This window comes from Pleurodeles waltl, chromosome 4_2 (genome assembly GCF_031143425.1).
Source record: "Pleurodeles waltl isolate 20211129_DDA chromosome 4_2, aPleWal1.hap1.20221129, whole genome shotgun sequence".
Classification (NCBI taxonomy): Eukaryota; Metazoa; Chordata; class Amphibia; order Caudata; family Salamandridae; genus Pleurodeles; species Pleurodeles waltl.
In genome coordinates this window covers 640,514,897-640,540,157 of record NC_090443.1, presented here as the reverse complement: position 1 = coordinate 640,540,157, position 25,261 = coordinate 640,514,897, and the positions used below count along the sequence as shown (strand labels likewise).

The following is a 25,261-nucleotide window of genomic DNA, read 5'->3' as shown; positions in this document are numbered from 1 at the left end:
GAAAATGTATGTCCCTTCGTTTAAAGAACCGCGTCCAGTCTCATGCGAGACAGTTAGAAGGTTAAGTGTACCAACTAATGACATGTAATATAGTCACTTAAAAAAGCCTCATGTTTCTGCCGAATGCCTCTGCATTCTTCTGGAGGTTTGGATCTAAATTCCTCGTGTGAGCTGAAAAGCGCCGCTTGTTGCTGCCTGCTCTCTTCGGTCGTCTGTGGCTGAGACATGTGCTTCTCTCTTCCAGGAGTGACGCTCCGTGATGCGGGCCGCTGGTGTCGATGAACGGGAGGATGTGTGACCGGGCTCATTAAGGAATACCACAGCAACACCCAGCGGGATCAATAATGGTGTTGACTGGCTCCAGAATGAGAAGTCGCTGGCTGTTTCTTGCAGTCTGCTTCATACTGTGCACTGAAGGTACAATTGCTTTCACGGTTTACACTTGATAAGCTGATGTTGTCTCGTCTGTCTCCTGAATATTACCTTGAAAAAACTAGGGTGGGGCAGTTAACCTGAGCTACAGAACTCCGAATACTGACTTTACGACTTAGTCCCTAAACATTTAGACCGTTTTATTTATTTTTCATGTCTGGCCTTTAGACCGCTTTAGCTGTTTGTCCGCCTCATTTTCTCCCAAGAAATCTGAATAGAAATACTTGCGTGCACTCCATCAGAGGCTTTCTGTTACCCTCTTCTAGCACCCAGCACTGGGGCCGTGGGCCAGCCCACCGCCTCTATTGACTCTTACACTGATAGTGACACCCATATGCCTTATCAAATGTGCACAGCTTCCTGAAAAGGAGTGCACTTAAGTGCCATGGCTTGTCTCTCGGGGCCGCCAGGACACCGCTTTATTTTTACGTGTTGCATGTAAGCCCGGTTTTTAGTATTACATTTTTTGGGGAAAAATGCACACTTGCCAAGACCATCACAGTTGGCTTTGCCAGTGCTTGTTAATGACTGGATTTGTAAACTGTTGCAACCGATTCTTCTTTGTTGTGATCAATGCTGTTACTGATTTGAACGTATCGTTTTCTAGCACTGATGTGTTGTGTTGAATGCTTTTATTGCCCATGTTTGCTGAAATGTAGGTAAAGCATATCCATACCTAATACTACATCGATTATTGACAAAAGCTTCTCTGCTGATAAAATGGGAGAGTGTAGTTCGATTATGTGGTTGCCTGTTATTTTGCCTCTTTAAATTAAATGGGAACCGTTTTCGCACAAGCAAGCCTTGGGTTGGTCACTGTTCCCAAGTCTGAGTAAGATGGAGCTTACTGCTTGGCTTTTATAGATTAAAATTAATATTGGATGATTTACTTTATGTTTTCATTCATGTGTTCAGTTAAATAGCACTGTTTGAATTATAGGCTGAGCCAATCAATATCATTTCAATGCTAATGCGCTCAAAATGTCTTTTCCACTCACAAGCAGGAAAATCATTATTCATTCCCATTGTTTTTCCTCCCAGGATAGCTGCTCTTTTATCGACCCATCCGTTTTTACTGAAGCTCGGTTGCCTCGTGCATCCAGATTTGAAGGAGCATGTACCGGGAACATATCACATGGGTTTCTGCCCTCGGGATTTGCATGTTTTGCTAAACCTTTTCAAAAGACTTCACAATTTTGTGGCACAGATAGCCTAATGCGAATATGCAGGCCAGCCGTTTCACATGTTGCTGAAACGGCGTGTTTGATATTGACTGTACACCGGAGCCCTCTCGTGCCATTTGTGCATTTTGGACATGGGTGACATTTAGTTTTTAACCTGAAAAGCACGTTTCTGCATTTGAGAAACCGCTCCACCTTTTGTAGTTTAAGGGTGATCGAGCTAATTAAAGCTTGAATAACTGAATTTTACAGCTAGTTGCCTTTGATAATTATTTTAGGCTTTGTAAGAATACTTCAGTCTTGCAAGAATGCATCGTCGTTTGCAACGCGTATTTAAAATGTGTGGTAAGGCAAGGATTCAGTCCACGGATTTTCCAATTACGTGCACTCCATTTCAATTAGATTTAGAAAACATACCAAAAAATCTTAATACAAGAGCATTTTCAAGGTATAAGAAAGTTAGGATTGGGTGATATTCAATATAATATAGAAGAGGTACCTCTAATTAAATTATGTTCCGTACACATGTCGTTTAACAGCTGATAACTATTTTCAAAATAGATGGATGGTCAAAGACTGACAGCATCCCAAGCTAATTGATGTAGATGATAATCTTGCCATTTATGGACTACTCACATCTACTCTTACTCTGCAAGATAATGGTAAAGCAGTCAATTTCTGACATCACATACATGATACACAATGTGAATTCCCCCCTGCCTGCGAGAGTTGCGGGTGCCACTGTTACAACACTGTGCTTTACTACAGCACAGTAATCAGTGTTTTTTTTTATTTTTTTTTTTACTTTAAGCTTTGATGGGAATAGTGGTAGTCTTAGTGTGCAATTTCTTAGATGGCTGGTAATAATGTAGCCTAGTTTAGTGACATGTTTGACACAGTGTATACTGCTGGATGTGGCGTAGCAAGGTAGGATGTAGCTCAGTAGGTTGCTGAAAAAGGAAGGTGGCAGAAAGCAAATGTAACATTTTCAGGAATGTAAAAATTGTTCTGCTGGCATACCTCCAGGATTAGTCATCTATCTGTTAAATGCATTTTTTAAATTATTTTCTTTATTAACTTTGATGTAGCGAACATGTATCTTGTTTATGTTCTCGAATGTCCAGTCTACTATTGAAAGAAGACATTACTTACACTAGTGGCTGTTGGCCAGCACTGTATGTTTGTGATCCTTTGTAAAATGAGGGAGTCACTCTGAATGTGCGTATCCGATACTGGGTCTAATTCGTAAATGTTAGGTTCATAACAGATGCGTAGGACATATCTTCCATTAGCATGGTGTTAGAGATGTTTTCGCTGTAGTTGTAATGTGGTGGCTGTCTCAATTAATTCAAATGACAGATTTCACTGGGGGCACTTGGGGGTTGTTGGACGGTGCACGCAGTCAAATGAGCGGTTGCTGCTGTGGGTCATATGCCCATAAATGGCCATTCAGGTGCTGATTTTTTTTTTTTAAATCTGGGACAGCGCCAATGCCATAGAAGTGTGTGTGTGTGTGTGTGTGTGTGTGTGTGTCTATATATATATATATATATATATATATATATATATATATATATATATATATATATTTTTTTTTTTTTTTTTAATCGTTTCGATCTGTGGTTTGTTTTGGATGCATGGCTACTTTGAAGGTACTTTCTTTTCAGTGTCCACATATTAGAAGAACTGTGAAAGGAAAAATATCCTGCTCTCCTAAAATCATGGAATATTGCATTAGCATACAAACTATTACTGATCATCTTTGCTTCCGAACAGCACTAAAGTTGTGGCCCCTTTGTTCAGGCTTTTATAGCTTCTGAGGCTGAGCTTTTTCACTTTTTATTTCTCATGCATCACTGAGGTAACTTGTTGAGGTTACTGTAGTGTTTTGCAAATGCCTTCAATTCAGTTAAGAAAAGCAACTTTGCTTGATACCAACAGCACAATTCAGGCAATCATCAGTTCACTTTTGTGGATTAGATCAGATTTGGCTTTTTTAGGTTGAGCATGGCAGCGCTCAAGCGCTGCTTTTCAACTTCTCTATTCTGTGTGCTTTAAACATGCCCATCTCACACCCATCACTTTCATTCGATCCTGAGCTTGCCTTTCAACAGTCCCTTGATGTGATTGGTAAATGCTTTGCGTTGTCCTATCTTGAGGCTCTTTTGTTATACTTTGCAGACTGACCCTATTACATGGTTAATTGCACGATTGACGTTATACTTTCGGGAGGGAGAACTACTTTTTTCTTTTTGTTTCTCCCTTTTGCACTCCGTGGTGGCCATGGCACTTTGAGCGTTACCGTGGGAACTCGATTGACTGTATTGGAGAGCGCGTCGCATTGTTCACACTGTTACCTAATCAAAATAATTTACATTTTTGCTTTTGTCTCTCCCCTTTATGCTCCACAGCTTTAAAAAAAAAAAAAAAATAACACTTGTAATTTGTAATTGCTTTACCTATATAAAAAACAGAAATCCTCGCAGCAGCTCTCCCAGGCACAGCAGGATAGCCGATACTACAATATTAACTGCAAATGCAAAAACTCGCCCCATAATGCTGTGCAAGCATTCTTTTTCAAAATATTTTCAACCATAACTTAGCCTGTGGTAGTCCTAGGGCAATGGGACACCATCAAAATGCACAACACAAGACACTCTTCCTGTCTAGGTCATCTCTGGGTACCCACAGTAGGTTAGTAGGGACTCCAGAATAAGAGCCCCTCCGCCAATTCAGTGTCTTTTTAACCCCGCTCATGGTTGGAATGTTTGTTTTACGTCTAGGAGTAGTTTGTGTTTTAAGGGCCTTGTTTGTATTATCATTGTAGCGGGCCTGCTAGCCCCTAAAATGTCTAATGCATTATGTCCTCCAGGGGTTAACTTTATGGTTGCACTACATTACCTTCTGCCATTTTTTTTTTCATGTTATGCCCTCTAGGGGCTAAGTACATGGTAATATGACCATGTTTTCCTGGAAATGCTATTTTTATTGTGGTGTCCTCTAGCTGCTGTGCTGAGTATTAGTCAACATACTGCTATATTTGCAGCTCTTGCAAACCCGCCCAATTAAGCTTTGCAGGGCATTCTTTTTACAAAACATGTTTGCTTATAACTCAGCCTGGGGTGGTCCTAAAACAATGGGGTCACCTTTAAAACGTTCACCACTAAGTGTGCTTTCTGCCTAGATCATCTCTGGGTCATCACACTAGGTTAGTGGGGACTACAAAATAACCCATCCCACCATTCGGTGTATTTTTAATCTCTCTAATGGCTGGAACGTTTCTTTTTAAGGGCCTTGTTGGAAAAATATTCCAGTAGGCCTAGCAGCCCTTTAGTTATATGCAGGGCCACTGGAATTATGTGGCAGAAATGACCACAATATGCAGCAGGGTTGACAAATTTATGTGGCAGAAAAGTCCACTTACGCTTTTAAAATGCCATGGGCCCCAACTCAAGTAAATGCAAGAACAGTTATATTGCAAACGTTTGTTTGAGATCTTGCGACGACGGCTCCAGCTGTCTGCCTCGAAAAAATTAGTATATCGTACTCCGGAGAGCCAATCCTTGCTTAAGATGTGATGGATTTCATGTCCATCTCGGTTGCCTTGCTCTTATTTCTAGCTTTCGTCCGATTCTGTTTCGCACCCACATGAGGTTTTTGGTTTTGTTGTCACCAGAATTGTCCTTTGCCCGCACAAAATGCAGCATTGCAAACAGACCCATGTTTAAACACCAGTTTATATAATTTCATTCCACGTAGTGGCCACTAGAAAAACTTCAGCAGCAATATGGAGGATGCAACATCAGTCTCAACCGCTATTGGCATTGCCAATGCTCGTTTTTATAGTAGTTTTCAGTCAGTCACGCTTGTATGTAAAGGTAAGCGAGAACAATTGCCATTACATGTTTAAGTGGTAGCAACCTCAGCATGTGACAGGTGATGATTTTACAACTAATGCCAGTGCAGAATATTGTACGCCTTTGACCTGCAGGAGATGTCCAGAAGAAAATGTATCCAGAGAACAGTAAAATTATGTTTTCTTCTCTGATACGTATCTTTTCGGTCGCCTGTGTGACTTTTTAAATGTGAGTTATGCCCTTGCATTCAATTTTCATGCGAGATGACCACAAGTGCATTTCATGTACGTTTGCAATTTTTTTCCTTGCAATTTACTCTACACTTGGATAAGACTAATATTTCTCAATGGAGCCGCGTTTATAGCATTCTTTGGAAAGTAGAATCTTTTAGTTTAGCTGAACAATTACCACTGAAACGTGTTGCGTGTTAAGAAAGGTGTTGTGTGTCAAGAAAGGTGTTGTGTCAAGAGTTCAGTCCTGCTAAGGTCAACTCCACCATACGTTATCCTGAGGTCCAACTAATTTTGTTTGCAGCGCTTAGGAACAACTGAGGCACCGAGTGGAGGGGAGGGTAGGTGGGTGTGTGTGTGTGTGTGTGTGTGTGTGTGTGTATATATATATATATATATATATATATATATACATACATATGTATATATCTAGCGTGCCTCAATTTGATCATGAATATGGGAGAAACATTCTAATATGTATCCTTGGTATAATAAATCATCCAATAGACGTGTAGTCTGCATGAAAGACTGCCACTCTGCGCACAACCTACTAAGAAGGAAGGCAGCCATCACAACACGAGCTCGTCGCGTTGCAGTTGACACAGGGAGTCGCAGAAGCTGCTGATAGAAGAGTCTGCAGCCAGACTATTGTCAGCACTTTTCGCTCAGCGTCGTTCACAGAGATCGGTTTTATCGCTGCATATGAAAAGGGTTCCCGTTGACAGGCAGGCGCAATGTTGTGTAAATTGGAATTATCATTTCTTGCAGTTCCTTCACCAGGTGCCAGCGCGGTGCTCCATCTCGGAAGGCGCTAGCGAACCTGTTCCTGCGAAGGTTTTATTTGCTAATTATCCCTCGTCGCATCCAGTTTACAATTTCGAGTAAACATCTTGCCCAGGTGCCGGTGGAGATACCTCAAAGGACCCGGCACGACTGCAGGTGTTTATTTGGCAACGCGACCTTTAAATTTATATAAATCTTTCCCTACCCGAGTTTCTATAAATGGGACTAAATATGAATGCATTTATTTTTATCCCTTGACATCTAGAAAAATAAGGGTATGTGAGTGATTTTTGCTGCTGTCGTTACCGGGGAACCCTCGTGTTCTGATAGACTGGTCTCACCTGTGTCTTTTTCAGCCAGAAGTTTACTGTCAGCCCAGCAGTTACTAATCGGAGAAACATCTTGCAGCAGGTGTGCAGAGCGCGCGTTAAATTCTGTAGTAATGTCATCGCACGTCTAGTGGTAGAGGTATTAAAGTAATTTCTGCTCACAGGCTTCTGGGCTCTCCGCATACAGACGCCATTTCTTGGTTCATTGGAAGGAAAGCTTTCTGAGCCACCAGACATTAAAGGTAATGGCGGCGTAGAGTGCGGTGGAAGGGTGACCTTTAGCTGCCGGCCCAGGGACTGTTAGTTTCAAGCCCCCGATACAAGCAATTTCAGCAGTTTGTCTCTGGGTTGGCCTCTGGACATCCGAATTCCTATTGGATGGCATGTTGGCACGTTCTGGTTCCATTTTAATTAACATCACTTTAGATTGTTCAGTGATGGCCCGTTTATCTTTATAACTAGGAATTTAAATGTATTACGTTTGTGTAGCTTTGTCCTTGGTCTGCGTGGGGCATTTTGCTGTTTGAGATGTTCACTTTCACAGACTTTGTGGTTTGATACCTGTAGATGTGGGCGAATGCCACAAAGGCCAAGCTCTTTTACAAATGACCTTACTTTTGCCTGTGAGTCCATAAATAGTGCTCAGCTCCGAGCATGTTTGTGCCGTTGGCTCCACGAGTCTAGACGTTTGGCTGTCAATCGTGCTGACTCAGCCAAAGAACGTTCATTTCACACCCACCCTACCATTCCTTGACAGTTTGCCAGTAAGATTCGGGCGTTCATGAGGTCTATGTTTGGGAGATGCATGCATTTTGTCTTTGGCCCGCATCCTAACTCTACAAAAAGGCAATTAAATCACCAAAAAAGGCCATAAAATATTTCCAACGATAGGGTTGAAGGTTAGATCACAAATATTCCATTGCTTTTTTTTCCTTTTTTTTTTTTTTTTTACTATGATGTACTCAGATGGTGGGAAAGAAGCAGAGAAGTGTGTGTGTGTGTGTGTGTATATATATATATATATATATATATATATATATATATATATATATATATATATATTTATTTAATTTGGTTTAAAATAATGTTAATGTCTGTATTTATTTAATACTCCCTAATTTCCAAAATCCCCTAGATAATATAACTCCCTTTCTTTTATTTTTTTGTTTTGTTTTGTGTTTGTAAACCTCGTAAACCGACTGCTTTGCCATGCTGCCATTTTGAGTAGCAATAAACCGTGAGAGACCTTTCTAAAAAGTTCATCCTGCTGTATAGTAGTCTGCTAGTCAGTGATGAAAAATGAGGCAATATTTGTTCGTCGACAAATATTGACAGATCTCGTGGTACATCTGAGGAACCGCATAAGGTCATCAACACTAGCCTGCTTTTGGAAATAGGGCATGTTATTAACATGAACTGCTTCCCACTCTGCGGTGGCATGTTTCCCGAGAGATTTTGTAAGCTACTTTTGAGTGCTACATGCAGTTTAGGAAGGGACGTTTTAAAACCACCAATTTCAGACCCCAAAGATGTGTAGGCACCTTTATATCATATTGACAGCTATAAATAGTTTCTTCATTATGCACCCTCCCAATATCACTAGCCCTTGTATAATTAGCCAGTTCCCAATATTTGGGAATAGCAACAAAGCTTGTACAAAACCCGGCCAGTGACTGTTTCAAAGCTCGAACTAGTGAGAGTATAGCTGCATACCTTTATTTGCCTAACTGCTCTTCTCACCCCTTGGTGTTGGGGGACGCTAGGGAGGACTAATTAAATCTGTCACTGCCCAAGTTCTTTCTTATTGTTGGAAGTTTGTATTAGGCAAAGTGATGCATAATTTCTAAAGATATGTACCGCAGTTTAAATAAGCAGCGCAGCTCTGCTAAAAAAAACAAACAAAATAAACCGCTATGATGTAACAGCCAGATTATTTTGTAGTGCTGCACACCTGTGTTTCATTTACTTAGCAGACAGATTGCTTAAAAATAAATAAATTACAAAGTAGCTCCTTTTTAGGGTTGAGCCTGTGTTGCATGCGCATGCGTATCGCAGCGAGACGCTTTAGGGTTTAGAAAAGGGCTCGGAGCCCTGTCGACGTCACGTCAGTGTTTTTCATTGGTTAGTGGGCTTGCCTATTAAAATCTGCTTGCTTTCATTAGTCGAAGGCATGCATACGTCATGCCTTTTCCGGTGGCTAGCCCTCCTCGAGTGCATCGACCAAGTACAGAAAACATGCGAGGCTTGCTGTTTTCTGTCCGGCTCGTGGACTACTTTTTCTCTAATTTACTAGCGCGTTTTCGTTTGGCAGAAGTCAAGTGCTTTACATAGTTAAATGCACTTTTTCAGCTTACGTACATAAATGCACTTTTGCCGATAGCGTTGTAAACTCCTAACCTGACTTTTCACCTATCAGCACGAACATGAGCAAACGCAAGACCCGTTGCATTGCAAATGTTTTTTTTTTTTTTTTTTTTTTTAACGTGGATAGGGGAGCTACATGGAGAGCACAGGTGGATGAAACATCACAAAGGACATGGGTAGGGAAGCATTACAAAGGACGAGGGTGGGGAAAACAACCCAAGATATGGATAAGGCGTGGGTGGGGGAAATTATAGTGGAGAGGTGAATAGAAGCAACATGGAGTAGAGTGGACAAGGAACTGCAAGAAAACAATGTGGGGCATCCTAAAGAGGGTGCGGGGAAGAGCACATGGGTGACACAGAACAACACTGAGTGCAGCCGGGGTAGAGAAGTAGACAAGAGAATCAGCTGAGAAAAACATGTGCTCTCACGGAGTACCTAACCCAAAGGAAATAAGAAGTGCTTAAAAAACGAGCAGCGAAAAGGACATATACAATGCTACCATGTGCCAGGGGAAGGCCAAAGACCAAATGAGTAGTAAAGCCCACACAGTATAAAGACTGAAGCAAGCCAATAAACATGATGGTAAGCCAACCAATGGTAAGCAGTGGGTATGCCGTGTGCCCGCTTGAGTTAGCGGTGCAGCTTTCATCCATTCAGCCCTACATAAAGTGGCCATGTCGCGAGTACACAGCAGATGTGTGCAGCGGGCGCACCTAAGGCAAGCAGTCTGCACCCGAATGGGTCCAGGAACACTGTATCCTTCCAGCAAGAGAGGTCAGTGTATACCACAAAACCACTAGTAGATGTTCTGCCATCTTGCTCTGAGGACTGCTTGTCCTCTTTAGATGCGCATATATGCCCAATTAGTTGCCATAGCTGTAGATTTCAAGTTGAGAGTGGGAACAGGGATCATGATGTCACTCCTGAAAATCATTTTGACTCTCCCAATAATCAAGCTGATATCTCCTGTAAATCATCAAGGAGTAAATTTTAGTTCTTTAACATAAACTGCTGACCCCTCCCTAAGCATCAACAGCATATCCTCAATTTCTTATGGGATAATGAGCGATGCCCTGTTTCTAACCGAAACCCGGCTGCATGAAGCATCAGCGCTGGATATAATTGCTGTGTTGCCCTCTAATTATGCTATAGTTAGAAAGGATTGGCAGGGGAAGCTGGGGTGGTGGTTGGGGGGGGAGGGGGTTAGCAATCCTTTTCAAGAATAAATATCAATGCGAAGTCCAGGACTTGTCCATCTCTGACTGTGAAGCTCTGCTCTTTTCACTATGTCATACTCATAAACTCAGTCTCTGAAGCCTTAATCTACTGACCTCCAGGGTACGCCGGGAACTGGTGCTCTACGGTTTCCGACCTACTTGCTCCCTATATTCTGAAGTGTGCCAACTTTATACTATTGGGTGACTTCAAAATCCATCTCGAAGCCCTCACATGCAACTTGGTGGCTACATTTATAGAAGACTTGAATGTACTGCAGCTACATTTTATTAACTCACTACCTATACATGAGGCTGGCCATCTTCTTGTTTACATTGTTTCCAACATTAAGGATCTCATCTCATCTCAGGTGCACCACTGCCATAGCCTTGGTCAGATAATCTGCTGGTACCCTTTTTCCTTAAGAAAGCAAGCCACCAATGGTTGAAGACCACCTACCTCCCTGGGTGATGAGAGGATCTGATCGATACTAGATGCCTCAGCTTTCAGTGCACAATTGTGTTGTACTGTGCCAGCTTTCAAGCATATTGTAGCCCAATACCAGATGCTGGTTGAGCACTGACGTACGAGTTAGCTGGATGTATTTCTCCCATTGGCGCCAAGACCATCACAGAGATTTCATCCTCATGCTGCATGGTTGAGTGAGGCACTTTGGGTATCGAAAAAAAATTGTACAGCATTAGAAAGAGAGTGGAAAAAGTCCTATGAGGAGGACAAAAAAATCAGAGTCTAAATTAACTCTAAAACAGAATCGTGGTCACTGCAAGGCACCCAAGTCAGCTTTCTACTCTGACAAAATTGCTAATGCCCAAAATTGTCAAAGGACACTATGATTAAGGAACTTTCAGATCCAAGCAAAGTCTCTTAAGTGGCTCTGAAAATCAGTGCGCCCTTTTTTCGGGGGGGGAAAAAGAAAAGAAAAAGGGTAGCCGATATCCAGCTTCTCTTGGCCAAGGTGCATATGACTGAGAAGATCGCTGATGTCCTCCACAGCATTAACATTAGGGATTATCTCCCAAGAAGGGAGCGTAACTCATCAAAATGCCTGTAGATGCTCCTAAAGTGGATGCACTGCCCCTGTTAGACATCCTGCAGGTCTTGGCTTTATTGCGTACTATTAAATCAGGCTTACCTCTGGATCCGCTTCTGACATCTAAATTCAACCTTTTGGATTAGAACCCCCTTCAAATAGTAGTTGACCTACTTAACGCTTCATTGTGGAAGCGACTTGCGGCTCCAGCTTCAAAACATGTTTTTGTCCTACCACTTCTACAGAAACCTAGTCTAGATCCCACCAACTGATGTCATTTTAGGCCAATTTCAGTGCTGCCTATCTTCATCAAAATTGTGGAGAAGCATGTGAATTTGCAGCTGTCCACCTTTGGTGAAGGCTAACATTTTCTCCATCCATCACCGGCAGGTTTTAGGGCAGGGCACAGTACTGGATCTGCTCTCCTAGTAGTCACCGAACATCTGAGACGACACATGGATAAGGGTGGTACAGCAGGGCTGATTTTATTAGATCTCAGCGAGACATTCAACACTGTGTCCCATACCATCCTCGTGGACCGGCTTATGTCACTTCGGCTGCAGGGCAGAGCACTGGCTGGATGATTTCATTTTTGGATGGCAGCTCATTTCAGGTCTTCTCAGCCAGTGCTAGATTAGCGCCATGTGCTCTTACCTAAGGCATTTTCCAGGGCTCAGCCCCAAACACAATGCATTTTAATAGTTACATACGACATTTAGCAGACATTGTGGAAAGCGGTGGACTAACTGTGCTCCCATATGCAAACAGAACGCAAATTATTTTCTCACTGTCGTTGGCTCAGGGCTACAGCAATGGAGCAATAAATCTATGCCTGAGCAGGATCTCTACTTGAATGGGAAATAATGCTCTCAGGCTTAATCCTGAAAATACTGAGGTATTAATTATTGGAAATAAACCCCAGTTAATGGGGCCCTCAGCATTGGCCTGAAACACTCTGAACCCTTCCTGTACTGTCATCTAATGTGAAGAACCTGGGCTTTTGGCTGGATGGGAATCTATCAAGGAAGCCACTGATAGCAAAGGTGGCCTTTACCCTCTTTGGTGTGCTGAGATGAGTCAAAAAGATCACTGGCTTTATACCACTGTCTTCCCAGGAAACTGTGGTGCAAGCCTTAATTCTCTAAAGAAGCGATTATGGCAACATCTCTTTTGTGGGAGCAGATAAGACAGCCATTCGGTGTCTGCAGGTGGTCCAGAATGCCGCAGCCAGTTTGCTCTATCACCTGCCAAAAAATGCATCAGCTTCTAACCTTCTCCGTGAGCGCCATTGGATGCCTGTTGATAAACTAATACAGTTTAAGGCCTGTGCCATATGCATAATGCCAAATCCCGATGAGGGCCAAAATACATCCAAGATCTGGTGGTGCCATACCAGCCTACATGCTCCAGCCTGGCAGTCAGTCACTCTGCAAAGTACCTATATTTCAACTAACTCATTCGGGAGACCGTTCTAAGCTTACTTAGACCCGAAGCTCTGGAATTACCTCGCGGAAGCTTTGTGAAGCTGTGTTTCTCGCTCCGTGTTTTAAAAAAATAAATAAATACCTTAAGACCTGGCTGTTATAACAATGAGACCAAATCACTCTACCTATTCTAGTGCCAGGAAACCGTGTGGGGTAACTGTGCACTTTATAAAACGTAATATTAATAACAATAAACCTAAAAGGTTCCTGCACTAACTGCAATCCTTGTGCTGTCAGTAGCACAGAGTAGGGTATAAAAGCTTCTCGAGCAAGAGAATGTGGAAAGCTACACAAGTACAAGCAGAGATTGTGGTCAAAGATCAGCAAGGATTCCTAGAGGTCTTGGAGGTCTGTTTGATACTATGGTTGTCTCCTTTGACGGCAGTAGTGTCAATAAGAGGGACATGATAACCCCTACGGGGCTAATTGTTGCTGATATAGTAATTTAAATATATATATATATATATTTTTAGTAATGGAAACCAAAACTGTCTCACTGCTTTACAGAGACCTGGAGATGAGAGAGTAAGGCTGTCTCTTAGTTGCAATCATGTTATAACAGGAAGATGAGCAGACTGGGCACCGAATATTGTAATCGGCTGGGTGACTCTGGCAGATATGTGGTACGTCTGTGGCTTCTGTGTAAGTTTCTGAGAGTCCAGTAGGCCACACTCTGACACAGATGAAAAAGGTTAGTATGAATATGATCACAAATCACGGTATGCTGCCACCACCGCCCTGTTTGCTAAACCAAAGACAGAGTAGTCCTCTATCAACTCTGACGGTACGTTTGGTGTGCCCCTCCAAGGCACAACACGGGTCCAGGGTCACACAGTGAGGGACGAACCTAGGACTTTGCAGACACACTAGATTTCTATGATGCCAGGCCCAAAAATAGAAGGCAGAATACAAGATCCAAATACATTGGAGCACGCAGGGCAGCAGTACACCCCTGCGTCCCACACAGAGGTGGCATTCCAGTCCAACACCTTCCGTTCAGCTTCCCTTTCAGGGTTAGTGAACAAATACCACTAGCCAAAATAATCAACATCACTTCGGTAAGAAATAACCCAACATTGGGTTGATTTGTAAAGCAAGTGTTCTCCATTTCAGGCCCAATTATGCTTTATAATATAGGTTTGTTGGTATGCAATCTAATCGTGCTCACCTTGCTGGCATTGGAAGGACGAAAGGCTGATTAAACCTACCGGGATTCGAATCTTTCACATTCAGGATTCCGGAAGCAGATGCAATTGTCTTTTGAGCCACCACACCGAGCAGGAACTTCAAGAAACATTCTTATCCATGACACGGCAAAGGCATTCTAACATTACCTGAGATCCACAGAGCGGAGGAGAGTTCAGCATGCTACTTACTGTGTAGCACAAAGTAGTGTTATTAAAGGTACTATCTCACCCTGTTAATTATTAGGTTTTTTTTTTAAACAAAGTTAATTTAAATGCTAATTGGTATCCTATTTTTGCACCAAGAGTGCAAATTGTGACATCACTTAATTGGGAGGCAGTGTACATTTAGAAAACGTGTATTCTATGGCTAGTGAAGGCATTCCTTAAAGATTTTTTACAAACAGATCCGGCATGCTGAACGGACTGCCCTGTTTTCTTGTCCTATAGGTTTTCTGTGAACTCCTGATGGGTGAGTGCAGGTCAGGTTTACTTTTTGGGTGGTGTTAGAGTGGGTTGGGGACAATGGTAAAATGTGCATATTTGATAATCCCTATGTTCTTTACCGAAGGTTGGATGTAAACATCGGAAACAGACTGAAATTTATCACTAAACTGAGAACCTGAATGGTTGCAGGATTCAAAGAAGCACTCTTATCAGCCCCTTCACTAACAGCAGGCCTTCAGTAGGGTACACGTCTTGTGTGTTTACCCATTTCATTCCATTGCAAGAAAGAACTTTAATGAAAACTTCATGATTAGGGTCCTGGTTGAGTTAATCATTCTCTATTTCAGATTAGGAGTGAAGTATATGATTCACTTGGAGGAAAGGTGTGGACATGACTGCATTGTTTATCCTGTCAATCGATCGTAGATGACAATATTTGGGCAAGAATTCCAGTGGATAGTATTTAAGCATAACATTACAAGAACCAATAGGTGCCTAAAAAGGGGTGCATGATATTGTGCTTTTCTATGTAACTGACATTTGGAGGTGTCTAGAAGAGCATTTGCTGGTCCTCCGCTGGGGTGGGTGGAACTGCTCTTAGGTTAGGAGGCCAACTGAAGTGTATGCAGTGAGCCATTCTGTTCACTGGGATCTCACTTTTAGTTATATTCATTCAAACTCTACTATTATAAATATTGAACATTTTGGCATAATGGCTACCTCCATTGTAGTGGTACTAAATGAGTTTTACACTTAGTTTGGGCTGAAAAAGGATTTGTGTTGAGTACTGTATTAGTGAGCCTTACAACAGGCAGCAATGCTATTCATTTGAAATTTTTGTTCGTTGACCGGAGAAGCCTTAGTAATTCCAGATTTGTCTAAGTGTCAAGGTTTTGTTTTGTTTCTCTGTCTTGTCCCAAAATAGATATTTTTGTCTTGCTGCCTTTATTGGACATTAAAATTGTCCGTGCAGAGGAAAAAAAAAATAGATTAGTTAGGATTTTTCCCTTATCCCCTCAACCTACAAATAACATAGGGCTTCATATTCTAAAACCATGTTTATGGGGCTTCATAAAGCTACATGTCCAAAAGACACCTTAGTACAACTGAGCAGACAACTTGCAGTACAACATTCTGTTTTTAGGGTCCCTTAAGCACCCATGTGTAAATTAGTGGCAGTGTCGGAATTTTTGGAATAAAGTGGTTTATTTATTAATTCCGAGGGACTATTTCTAGAGGCCGAACTCCCCGAATTTTGAAGAACAGCAATTGAAATGGCTAGTTGTGATTATGGCAAAGAGTTGTAGACTAATATTTTCTTTTGCTAGTTTACACTACTTTATTTGAATTTGAGGCAGATATCAGGCTTTGTTGAACAGTGCTAATTTTGCAGTTAATAGTGCAAGATTCCCTATCCCATTGGGACCCCTGCAGCAGATAATACTTTCTGGTGGCCCCCAAAGGTAGCCAATGTTTTGCTTTGTTGCAGTAGTAGTATTTAGTATCTGGCAAATAATGCTGGGTGTGTATCCTGTCTCCAGAACTCAATGACTTGCACTTGTTTCAGTGCTAAACTTATTTGCTGATTTGAGAGGAAGACTGCAGTCGTTTCCGAAATGTGGCACTAACAATGTAATAGAGGGCACTCTTTTTAATAATGTTTTTAATATTTTTTTTAGGGTCGGTTTTAGCCAAGAGTTTTTTTAATTTTATTACAATTTATTTATAAAATGTGTGTGAAAAAAATAATATATATGTATGTGTATATGTTCTTGAACGCTTGTTCTTCCTCAGTCTGGGTCACCAGCACTTAACCACCAAATAGCCAGCCTCTTTCAATTGCAAGAAGAGATCTGCACTCGCTCAGCCTCACAAGGCATATTTATTGCAGTAGAAGACACGGGTCTTCTGCTGAAATAAAATTGCCATGCAAAGCTGACGGAGTGCAGTGTCTGAAGAGGCTGGATTATCTATTGATTGGTCTGTCGTCATTAACATTTTTCGTCAGCTTCTTCAGCATACTACTATGGCAATGTGTGCTTTTCAAGATAGATTTTTTTGCTGTTTCCATTTTATTATTTATTTTATTATTTTGTAGCGGGGCCTGCTGCTCCCACAACAATGTTGTCTAAAAGCCATGGCTAACTAAAGTGAGCGTTGACAAAGATTGTCAGCCAACGAAAGGCTGCTTTATTGTAGTTGGTGAAATGTAACTTATATCCAAGGTTTAGAGTTAAACCATACCAATATGGAAAATTGCTTGAAGGTAGTACCAAAAATGGAAATTAACTTAAGGAAAGGAAGCCAGAAGAATCTGCCAGTCCACTAGTTTGTGCAGTTTAGAGTTGCGTTTCATTGCCTGTCTCCTGCTTTGTGGTTTAATTGCTTCTGTTAACGCAGAGAAACCCTAGCTATATTTTTGGTCACCAAGGACTGAATAGATTATTTCACTCTAGGTCGATGAACCGAATCTGTTTTGGAAAAATGTCATTCGAAATACGTCATAAACATCACATATAACTTATGATAACCATTTCATCCTCAATAACCACACCAGTTTATTGAGAAGTTAATCATTTATTTCCCTATATTAACAATGCCAGGGTCACAAAAAACTCACAAACACAAATAATACATATAAAGAAACAACAAAGGCTGATTCGAATGGCCGATAGATCTAAATTTAATCAATGCAAAAAGACAAATTATCTCAATGGTTATTACACAAAAAAAAACAGAATCTGAGCAAGAGAAATTGAATACATCTGATAATGATATGACAAAAATATCAACAACAATTCATTAGCCAATGAGTAACACTTCACTAACCACTAATTAGCATCAATATGTTGGGCTTCATGTAAAAGTTTTAGTAACACAAATTTAGAAAACATCTAGCTATGGTGCTATCAAAAATAAGCAGTAGTAAATAAACTTTTGCAGCTGGTTTCCTGAAAAACAAAGACAAATAATATCTTACACATTTACCAAAATTACTACGATAATCAGCAACAGCATCTACTTTGTCAGTGGGACAGCTCCATCAGACACCAACATCAGGACAGGAACAGGAATAAGGGTAGAGGTGATAGTTTAGAATTCGGATTATGTTATACACTAAACCATCTAAGCATAAGTTCAGTATTGAACAGACATAAACTAATAAAGTACCAGAATGTCAATAGACTATCTGGAAAACATGAAATGTCAAAGTGAAAGATCATAAAGTAATACAATCTCTAAGACCCAGGATACACAAAAATCCCAAAGAAGAATACCCACGATCAATGGTGACTGAACATTAAATTAAGTGAAAATGATTGGATAAAGTATGAGGTGAGAAAGTTACGACCAATCAACACCTTAACAGATATCAAAATTATACAATTAGTTTACTCTAATCTCTTCTATTTGCTGTTATTCCACTGATGAAATCTAAACTAATATTTTTGTATCCTATACTTCCTCTTCAGCTTCATCTGTGGATCCATTGTTTCCACTCCACCAAAATACGAAGTCACAGGAAACGATTACAAAATATGTTACCACACCATTTCTTTTCTCTTGAGAAAAACATACGTTAGAAACATATCTACAAACAGTGAAGTCAGTCAAACTACGGAATACACTAGAAACATGTTATGCAGTTTGCATTGCACAGTGACCTTGTGACCGCTTCTACTTTAGTCCAGCAGGGGCCACTAAATACAGATTTAATTCTGTTATTTATTTTAGTTGAGAAACGCACTCTTTTAAAGACAAAATAATTTCATCAGCTTAAGTTAGCATGGACAAAATATAGGCCCTACATAATATGGTGGCTATTCAACTAGTCACAATTCTCGTGAACACAATATTATCATTAAATTAATAATCTGTACCTATAATTACGTAAAGACTAAACATTTAACAAGAAAATCTCCGCTATCACAATTCAACAACTACATTCTCAATAATTGGGATCCTGATTAAGTTTGAAATCCTGCAAGTATTTTATATTTCTTTAATGTGCCTTGGAAGTTGGATATAAATTAACATACAACAATAACTGTAATACACTGGCATGCTTTTTAAGTGTTTTTCCATTGGATACTCATTCACAACTCTCCATCCTCTTTGGGGTACTAAAGTGTGCGGTACACGCCAGCATCTTTACATGCATGTAATGTGGAGATGACAAGCAGTTAGTGCTAAGCAAGCAACGTGGTGGAAGATCTCTGTGAACTCAAATTAATTGATGGAGTTTGAAAACCAGAAAAAAATATAATTTCCTTCGAAGCCCCAAGTAGATTAAAAATGACATTTTATAGTCATCAGTTGGAATAATGAGTTTTGTCACATACCTGTGGAGACCATTTACTATTTCAAAAGCACAGCAGGAGCTCCTAAAATGGAGCTAATTAAAATCAACTGAAGATGCCGAAGCCTGCAGTAGAGCTTCAGTTCTGCGCTTTAGACTGATGTAAACCTCCCTCAAGCCGCCTTCGCCATTATTAAATCCGAGCATGTATGCAGAATCACTCTGCACATCACTCGGAAGCATCCGCATCCTTGGCATCCGTCCACGTGCAGCAGTCAATATTTCCTCTTAATAAGAGGATCAGTTTCAGAATTCCACCACTTTCGTGGCATTTTGATATCGCTTATGGCTCCAGATTTCTGAAGGGAAAACGTGTGTACGCTTCAAAAAAGGTTGTTAGTAAGGGAGGGTAAATGCATTGTGATTTTAGTATCGAAGCTTCAGACAGCTCTCATTTTACTACATTTAGTGCTTGATTAATGAAGCTGTGATGGATTCAAAGCAACACTCAATTAGGTGATATTGAATTGTTAGAGGAGAAAGTAAACTTTCATCTGCCTAAGAGCCGAACAGGAAAAGAAATAGACCTCTTTCAGATACACTCATTTTTCCACATTCAACCTTCTTTGCTGTTGACTCTTGTCGCGACTCCCACACTTTGGTTGATGACACTCTTCCCGGTTCATTTATAAATTGACTTGAAGTAAATCTGAGCACAACTCTTTACTTTATCCTGGACCTAGAAATAGGGGATTCGTTCAGTTGGGCCTTGAATCATTAGAACTTGACAGTATAGAGGCTTCCCAATCACTGAGGACACTGTCTCCTTGGTATTAGCAACCACCTCACTGTGCAGCTAAACCAGCCTCTTGTACTGCTTTTGTAATCTTTCTTTCTTATTTATTCTTTTGCTTACCTAGAGCGACTCATGTCCAGCTATGACCGCTCACTGATGGTCCGATAATAGTGTGGGGTTGCTTTTGTATCCTTTGAGAGGGGGCGTGGCTTCTCCAAACTGGCCAGTTGCTATTGAAATAGGACCACATCTGATTGGCATGGGGTTGCTTATTTGTCTACTGTGTCTCTCTGAGCCAAACAAAATATATATTAGAACGTGGCTTATTCATTTTCCATGCTGCGATTAATTCAAGCACTCCACCAATACATGTTATCTTTCAATTAGTAAAAAGATCTTAAGCCGTCTTTGTCTTACATTTCCTTCGTATACTGAATGGCGATTAATGTTATAAGATTTTTAAGCACCTAAAGTTTCGTATTTTCTTCTCAGTATCAAAAGCATATATATATATATATATCTAAGAAAGCTTGGACCTTTTTATAACTGCACGCCAATGATGTAAATCCTATATTTCATCCTTGGGCTTTCTGTTAAATTACAGTAATAGATGCTGTTTGTAACTCTGCCATGGCTTCCTACATGAAGAAGAAAATCACAATGCGTGTGATTTTAGCCCAGAGAAATTACGTTTTAAGAATTCGGTACCTTCAGCATCCTCTTGTTTTTTTGTCTGACTCATACCCAGGCATGTTCTATTTCCTCACCCAAGCCTGCACCCTTAGTTCCAAGACCAACGTATCTAATCTTGGAAGAATTGGCAGCATTGTCCTTGCACTATTGCAGTACATGGCTCAAGACAAATGCATTACCCGAGTTCCAATGTAATGAGTCTGAAAATGGGGTGATGCCTTCACTTTAACACATGCGCTCTTACAGCCGACATATAAAAACACTAAAAACATTTAGTAACACGTTGCAAAGAAATTTATAGTATCAGTTTAACGTAAATCAGATTGAAACATGATGTATCTCAGAATGTATAGAAAAATGTACAGCCTGTCTTTCCTTTAATGACCTCTGGCATGCAAAATAACTCAATTCTGCTGATCATTCTTTATATTAAAAAATAGCAGAATTTATTTTCGTCATTTCTTAAGCTGCTTCTGTTATACTCAGGGCCCTGGCTTTCAGTTTGACTGCTGACTCTCTTACCGGTTTTATGACATCAAAACTCTACTGAAATAGCTTACTGTAATTGTGCAGCTAGCTAATATAGCTATTGCAGCCGACTAGAGACTTCGTAAACTTGACTGTAATAAGGAAATTACTGACTGACTTTTCTACAGGGTTTGCAGGCTCCCATGCATTGCGTCTTCATGCGAGCTAATGATTCACTGCTTGCTCAGATAATGTATTGAGTTATAGGTGACCTCTTCGGTGTGTACTCTTGCTTCGGTAGCTCTGCCTCAGTTTCATGTATCAATGATATGGGGATATTCCTTTCTCTAATACTCTACTTCTCTTAAGCAACTATAAAGGAGAAGAACAAAGGTCGAAAAACATAGGATTTATAACCACTGGATTCCAGCTGGATACCCTCATGTCAGAAGACTCAATTTTAGCAGTTGAGTCATGAATTGTATGCTGTCCTCGTAGGCCATCCACCCCTTAACCTCGTTTTTCACCCCCCGCCCACCTCAAAGTTCCTACTTGTCTTTACTGTCAATTCCCCAGACCTTTCTGGTGTCCATAAGAAAAGTACAGAAATGCCACCGAAAACCACAGCAGCAAAGGTAAATGTGATTGCTACTCAATCCTGATCTTGTCAGACCACGGCCCTGGTACAGGTAACATAATATATTGTTTTCAGCTCTCACCATGCATTCGTTTTATTTCCCCAAGGGCTTATTCCTTTCTTTACTTTAACTTGAAAGAAGTTTGGATTCTAGTTGCGCCTCTGAGGCACACTCATTTCCGGGTTAACATTATCGTAGTCGTAGGCAAAGCTTTTTGGGGTGTCCTCTGGTCCACTGGCTTTAAGCTTTCTCTACTGCCAGACTCCTCTGGTCCTCGTTTTTTTGGGTGGGAGGAGTGGATAAATCTTATCAAATTGCTTTCACCTTGCAGATTACTCTGGAAACTCTTCATAACGCACTTTTATCAATAACAGATACTTAATATTCCATTCTTGGTTTGCATTCTGGCTGCTGATACTCCCCAGCACTTAACGCTCGCACCAGACCAAGATGGCAGCACCCCTTTTTGATTCATCTTTAAGTAAAGGTAATTACTTTTTATAATACCTCCCCAGTGCCCTCTCTTTATCAAAGTGTAAACTCACTCCTTGCACACTTTGGCACATGAGGCTTTAAGACACAGGTAGTCATCGAGAACTATTTCATTTTATTGTAGCGTTTAGTATTACACCAAAATTCTTCTTTGTTTGAGGCGTCTTAGTTTTTATGGGTAGAAGTGAGGTATATAGATTGCTCAGCAAGGCTAGGGCCATACAGTACAGGAGGACTTGCCTGACTTTGAACATAGTGCCACTTTTAATGGAAACAGCCCATATACTGTGTACTAGAAGAACAACTAGGACAGAGCCATTTCCTTTTATTTATACTCTGTATTAGTTTAGAATCACTGTACATGCACACCCAGCATGGCAAGGCTTTAACACAGCAATACATATGGCAGGGCATACTCATGATCTCGCTGCCTTTTCCTTATTAATTACAACCTTTGTATATTTCTAGCATACCCATAACATTACTTGCTGCGTTGCCTCTGAGGGATCAGATTTAAATGGCATGTGATCCCTTCTAATATATATTATAAATATTACATATATATAATACTTTCGGTCAACGGTATTTCTGTTCTCTGGGCCAACAGCGCTGTGTTGAGAGACTTAGCATTCCTTACAACCATACTGTTCAGTGTGGTTTGTGGCTGTATTCCCTGTACCATCACTCTCATAACGCATTCTGTGTTTACATCAGTGCTGTCAAGCATGAGTACCCTGGCAGGCTGGGAATTAAATGCCAAGTGAGGGTCAGAGGCAACAAAGGCTGAAAAATACACCAAATGTATACATATTAGGTAAAGAACGCTGCTGCTGGTGCAGAAGAAATTAAGCATCCTGCTGAATCAAGCTGGAACCTACGGAAATCCGTATTCATGAGCTGCCGTCAGGTCCCCACGCAGAATATTTCATTTTTGTGTGAGTTGGTCTTTGGGCTTGAAGGGCAAAAGAATGTTTCGAAGCGCCTAGTCACTACAGCCTTTAAAATGACTGACTCTTCAGGAGCAACTGCTGACACACCGAATTTCTGTAATGAATTGCAGTTACCTAACTTAGAAAGGTGCTCTTTTCTACCACTGGAATTTAGGTTTTTACACTATTTTGGCAATCTAATGTTTTCATTAATTTAGTCACATCCCTGAATATTTACTAATTATGGTAATATCCGCAAATACGCCAGTTTAAATTGATCACTTTGGGCAGTTAGTTACTGGGGTGAAGCTTTCTGTTTCAAACATATTGGGGCTCAGGTTGAAATCCCAAGCATGCTGCTGATGACTATTTTCTTGGATACTGTAAGCATAGTTAAGTGGCCTAAGTTATTTTTCACTCTAACACACTAAGATATAGTTGAAAGTATTTTCGACCCGATTAGCTATGGTCAACTCTGAGATAATTAACAGACAGCCTTCGTTAAGAGATGCCTAAATTAGCACTTGTCATATCAAATATATTAAGTGTATATCCAATATGGATGTAGTGCTTTTATTACAGTTTTCTAGTGTAACATACATGGCCAACAAAAAGCGACTAAACACAAGCTAAATGTTTACATAACGGATGTAAAGTTACAGAAGAAATGTAATTGTATATGACCACTATCTCTCTCAAAAGCTGCCTCTGTAGTTGTGCGTCTGTGCCATTAGTGTCAATGTGTTAATCTGAGGCTCTCTCTGTGTATATATTTAAAACAAACTGAAATCCCTAGTGCCTCTTAGTCCAACCTCCCATCTTTATTTGTATCCTTTTCTTTGTTGTGTAATACTTTGTCTGTTTTGTTAGAGGGAAATCTGTTAATAAAATAAGACCTATCAATTTGACACAGTAATATAGGTTTAATCGATTTTCAGCTGGGAACAGGCAGTCGCAACATAGAGGCCATGACTGAAGTTCAAAGTTCTAGTTCACAAGCAGTGGTATTTATACTGTAAAAACCACAAACTATGCTGACAAGTTCAGCATTGACGTGATCAAGAACAAGCAGTACAGATAAAATAATAGGGGAGAGGTACCTCTTGACATGAGCACATGCACGATTATTGGTCACCTCATCGGTGGGTAAGTAACATTGACGTCATTCTGCATCTGCACAACAAGTGATTATATGTTACACGATGCTCATGGTAGCCCTCCCTTGTGCAAATGCTTACCTGTCCCTTACACATTTCCCCTCACTAAGATATGAATGACTTGTGGGTTTTAGGACCCTTGTGCTAACGGAGGACATACCCTTTTGTTCCACCCTGTTCGTGCTAAGTGAAGATTTTGAAAGCGACAGTTGGTGCAGCTTTAAAGAAAAACTCTCATTCTAATGTGGCTTGGGCCTCTAGTGCGTTTCAGCACAGCTAACGTAACAATGCAGCATGTGTATAAGTTTCCTAATTAATAAGCGTTTGTCTTAATATGACCTGCCTTTTCTATTGAACCCACAGTCTGTCTTTTTTTTTTTTTTTAGCATGTCATGTATTAAGCCTTTCACTATTTACATTAGTTTACAACTATCCCTAGCCTAAAATGTTTGTATTGGGATTTGGGAACTTATGTTTGTATGAATGTGATGAGTACCTATTCTTCCTACATCAGTTTCCTGTGCTTCGTGTGCTTTATTTGCTAAGATGGATTTGTCAGCCATTGACGCCTTTTAATGTATTACATTATAGCATGTACTCTTCTCTACACTGCAGATAAATGAGCAGTCCTTTCCTAAATTTAAACTATGCATGTTTCCTTTACCGTCTTGGGTGATATTTTCAAGTGATAGGATTGTGAGGCTAGACCAACAAGCATGTATATTTCCCTTCCCTTTGCTAAATCTGTACTTTGCCAATTAATTTACCCTATTGCACTTTAGGGTAGGCGATTGGGTTTTGAATCTGTAATCTATTGCACTTTTATAGATGTGGGATACAAAAATGTTGAGTGGTTAGAATTTTCATATATCACACAGTGGTGAGCTGTTAGTTTCACTGTTTAATTCATTATTAGAAGAACTAGTTTTTAGATTGTATTTCCTTCAGCAGAATTCTGCACTAGATTTAGTTATACAGCCTCTAATGCTAGATATGCTAGTGTTTTGTTACTGTGTCATTGAATGCTGTCTGTCTACCTCTCTCTGATTTACATCTAGAATAAATTGTTCTTGGAGGGTTATCATAAGAAGAGCACTGTGTAATAAAATAATTTGGTTGTTAAGCTGGTTTAATAGCTTTCTACAATCCTTGGCATGTTGTCCAGATTATCTGGAACTGTGTAAATTGTAATCAATAGTAACTTTCATGTTTCTCCTGCAAAACGTTA

General features: G+C 40.4%; 1 protein-coding gene across 6 annotated transcripts in view; it reads left to right on the top strand.

The window, feature by feature from the left end:
* Positions 1 to 25,261, top strand: part of ADGRL2 (adhesion G protein-coupled receptor L2) — a 228,396-nt gene that overhangs the window by 42,110 nt on the left and 161,025 nt on the right. For all 6 annotated transcript variants that reach the window (XM_069232209.1, XM_069232207.1, XM_069232208.1 and 3 more), the window contains exon 2: positions 245 to 417. In XM_069232209.1, the coding sequence (XP_069088310.1) occupies positions 345 to 417 (73 nt within the window). In that variant the 5' untranslated portion in view covers positions 245 to 344. The remainder of the gene's footprint in view (positions 1 to 244; positions 418 to 25,261) is intronic.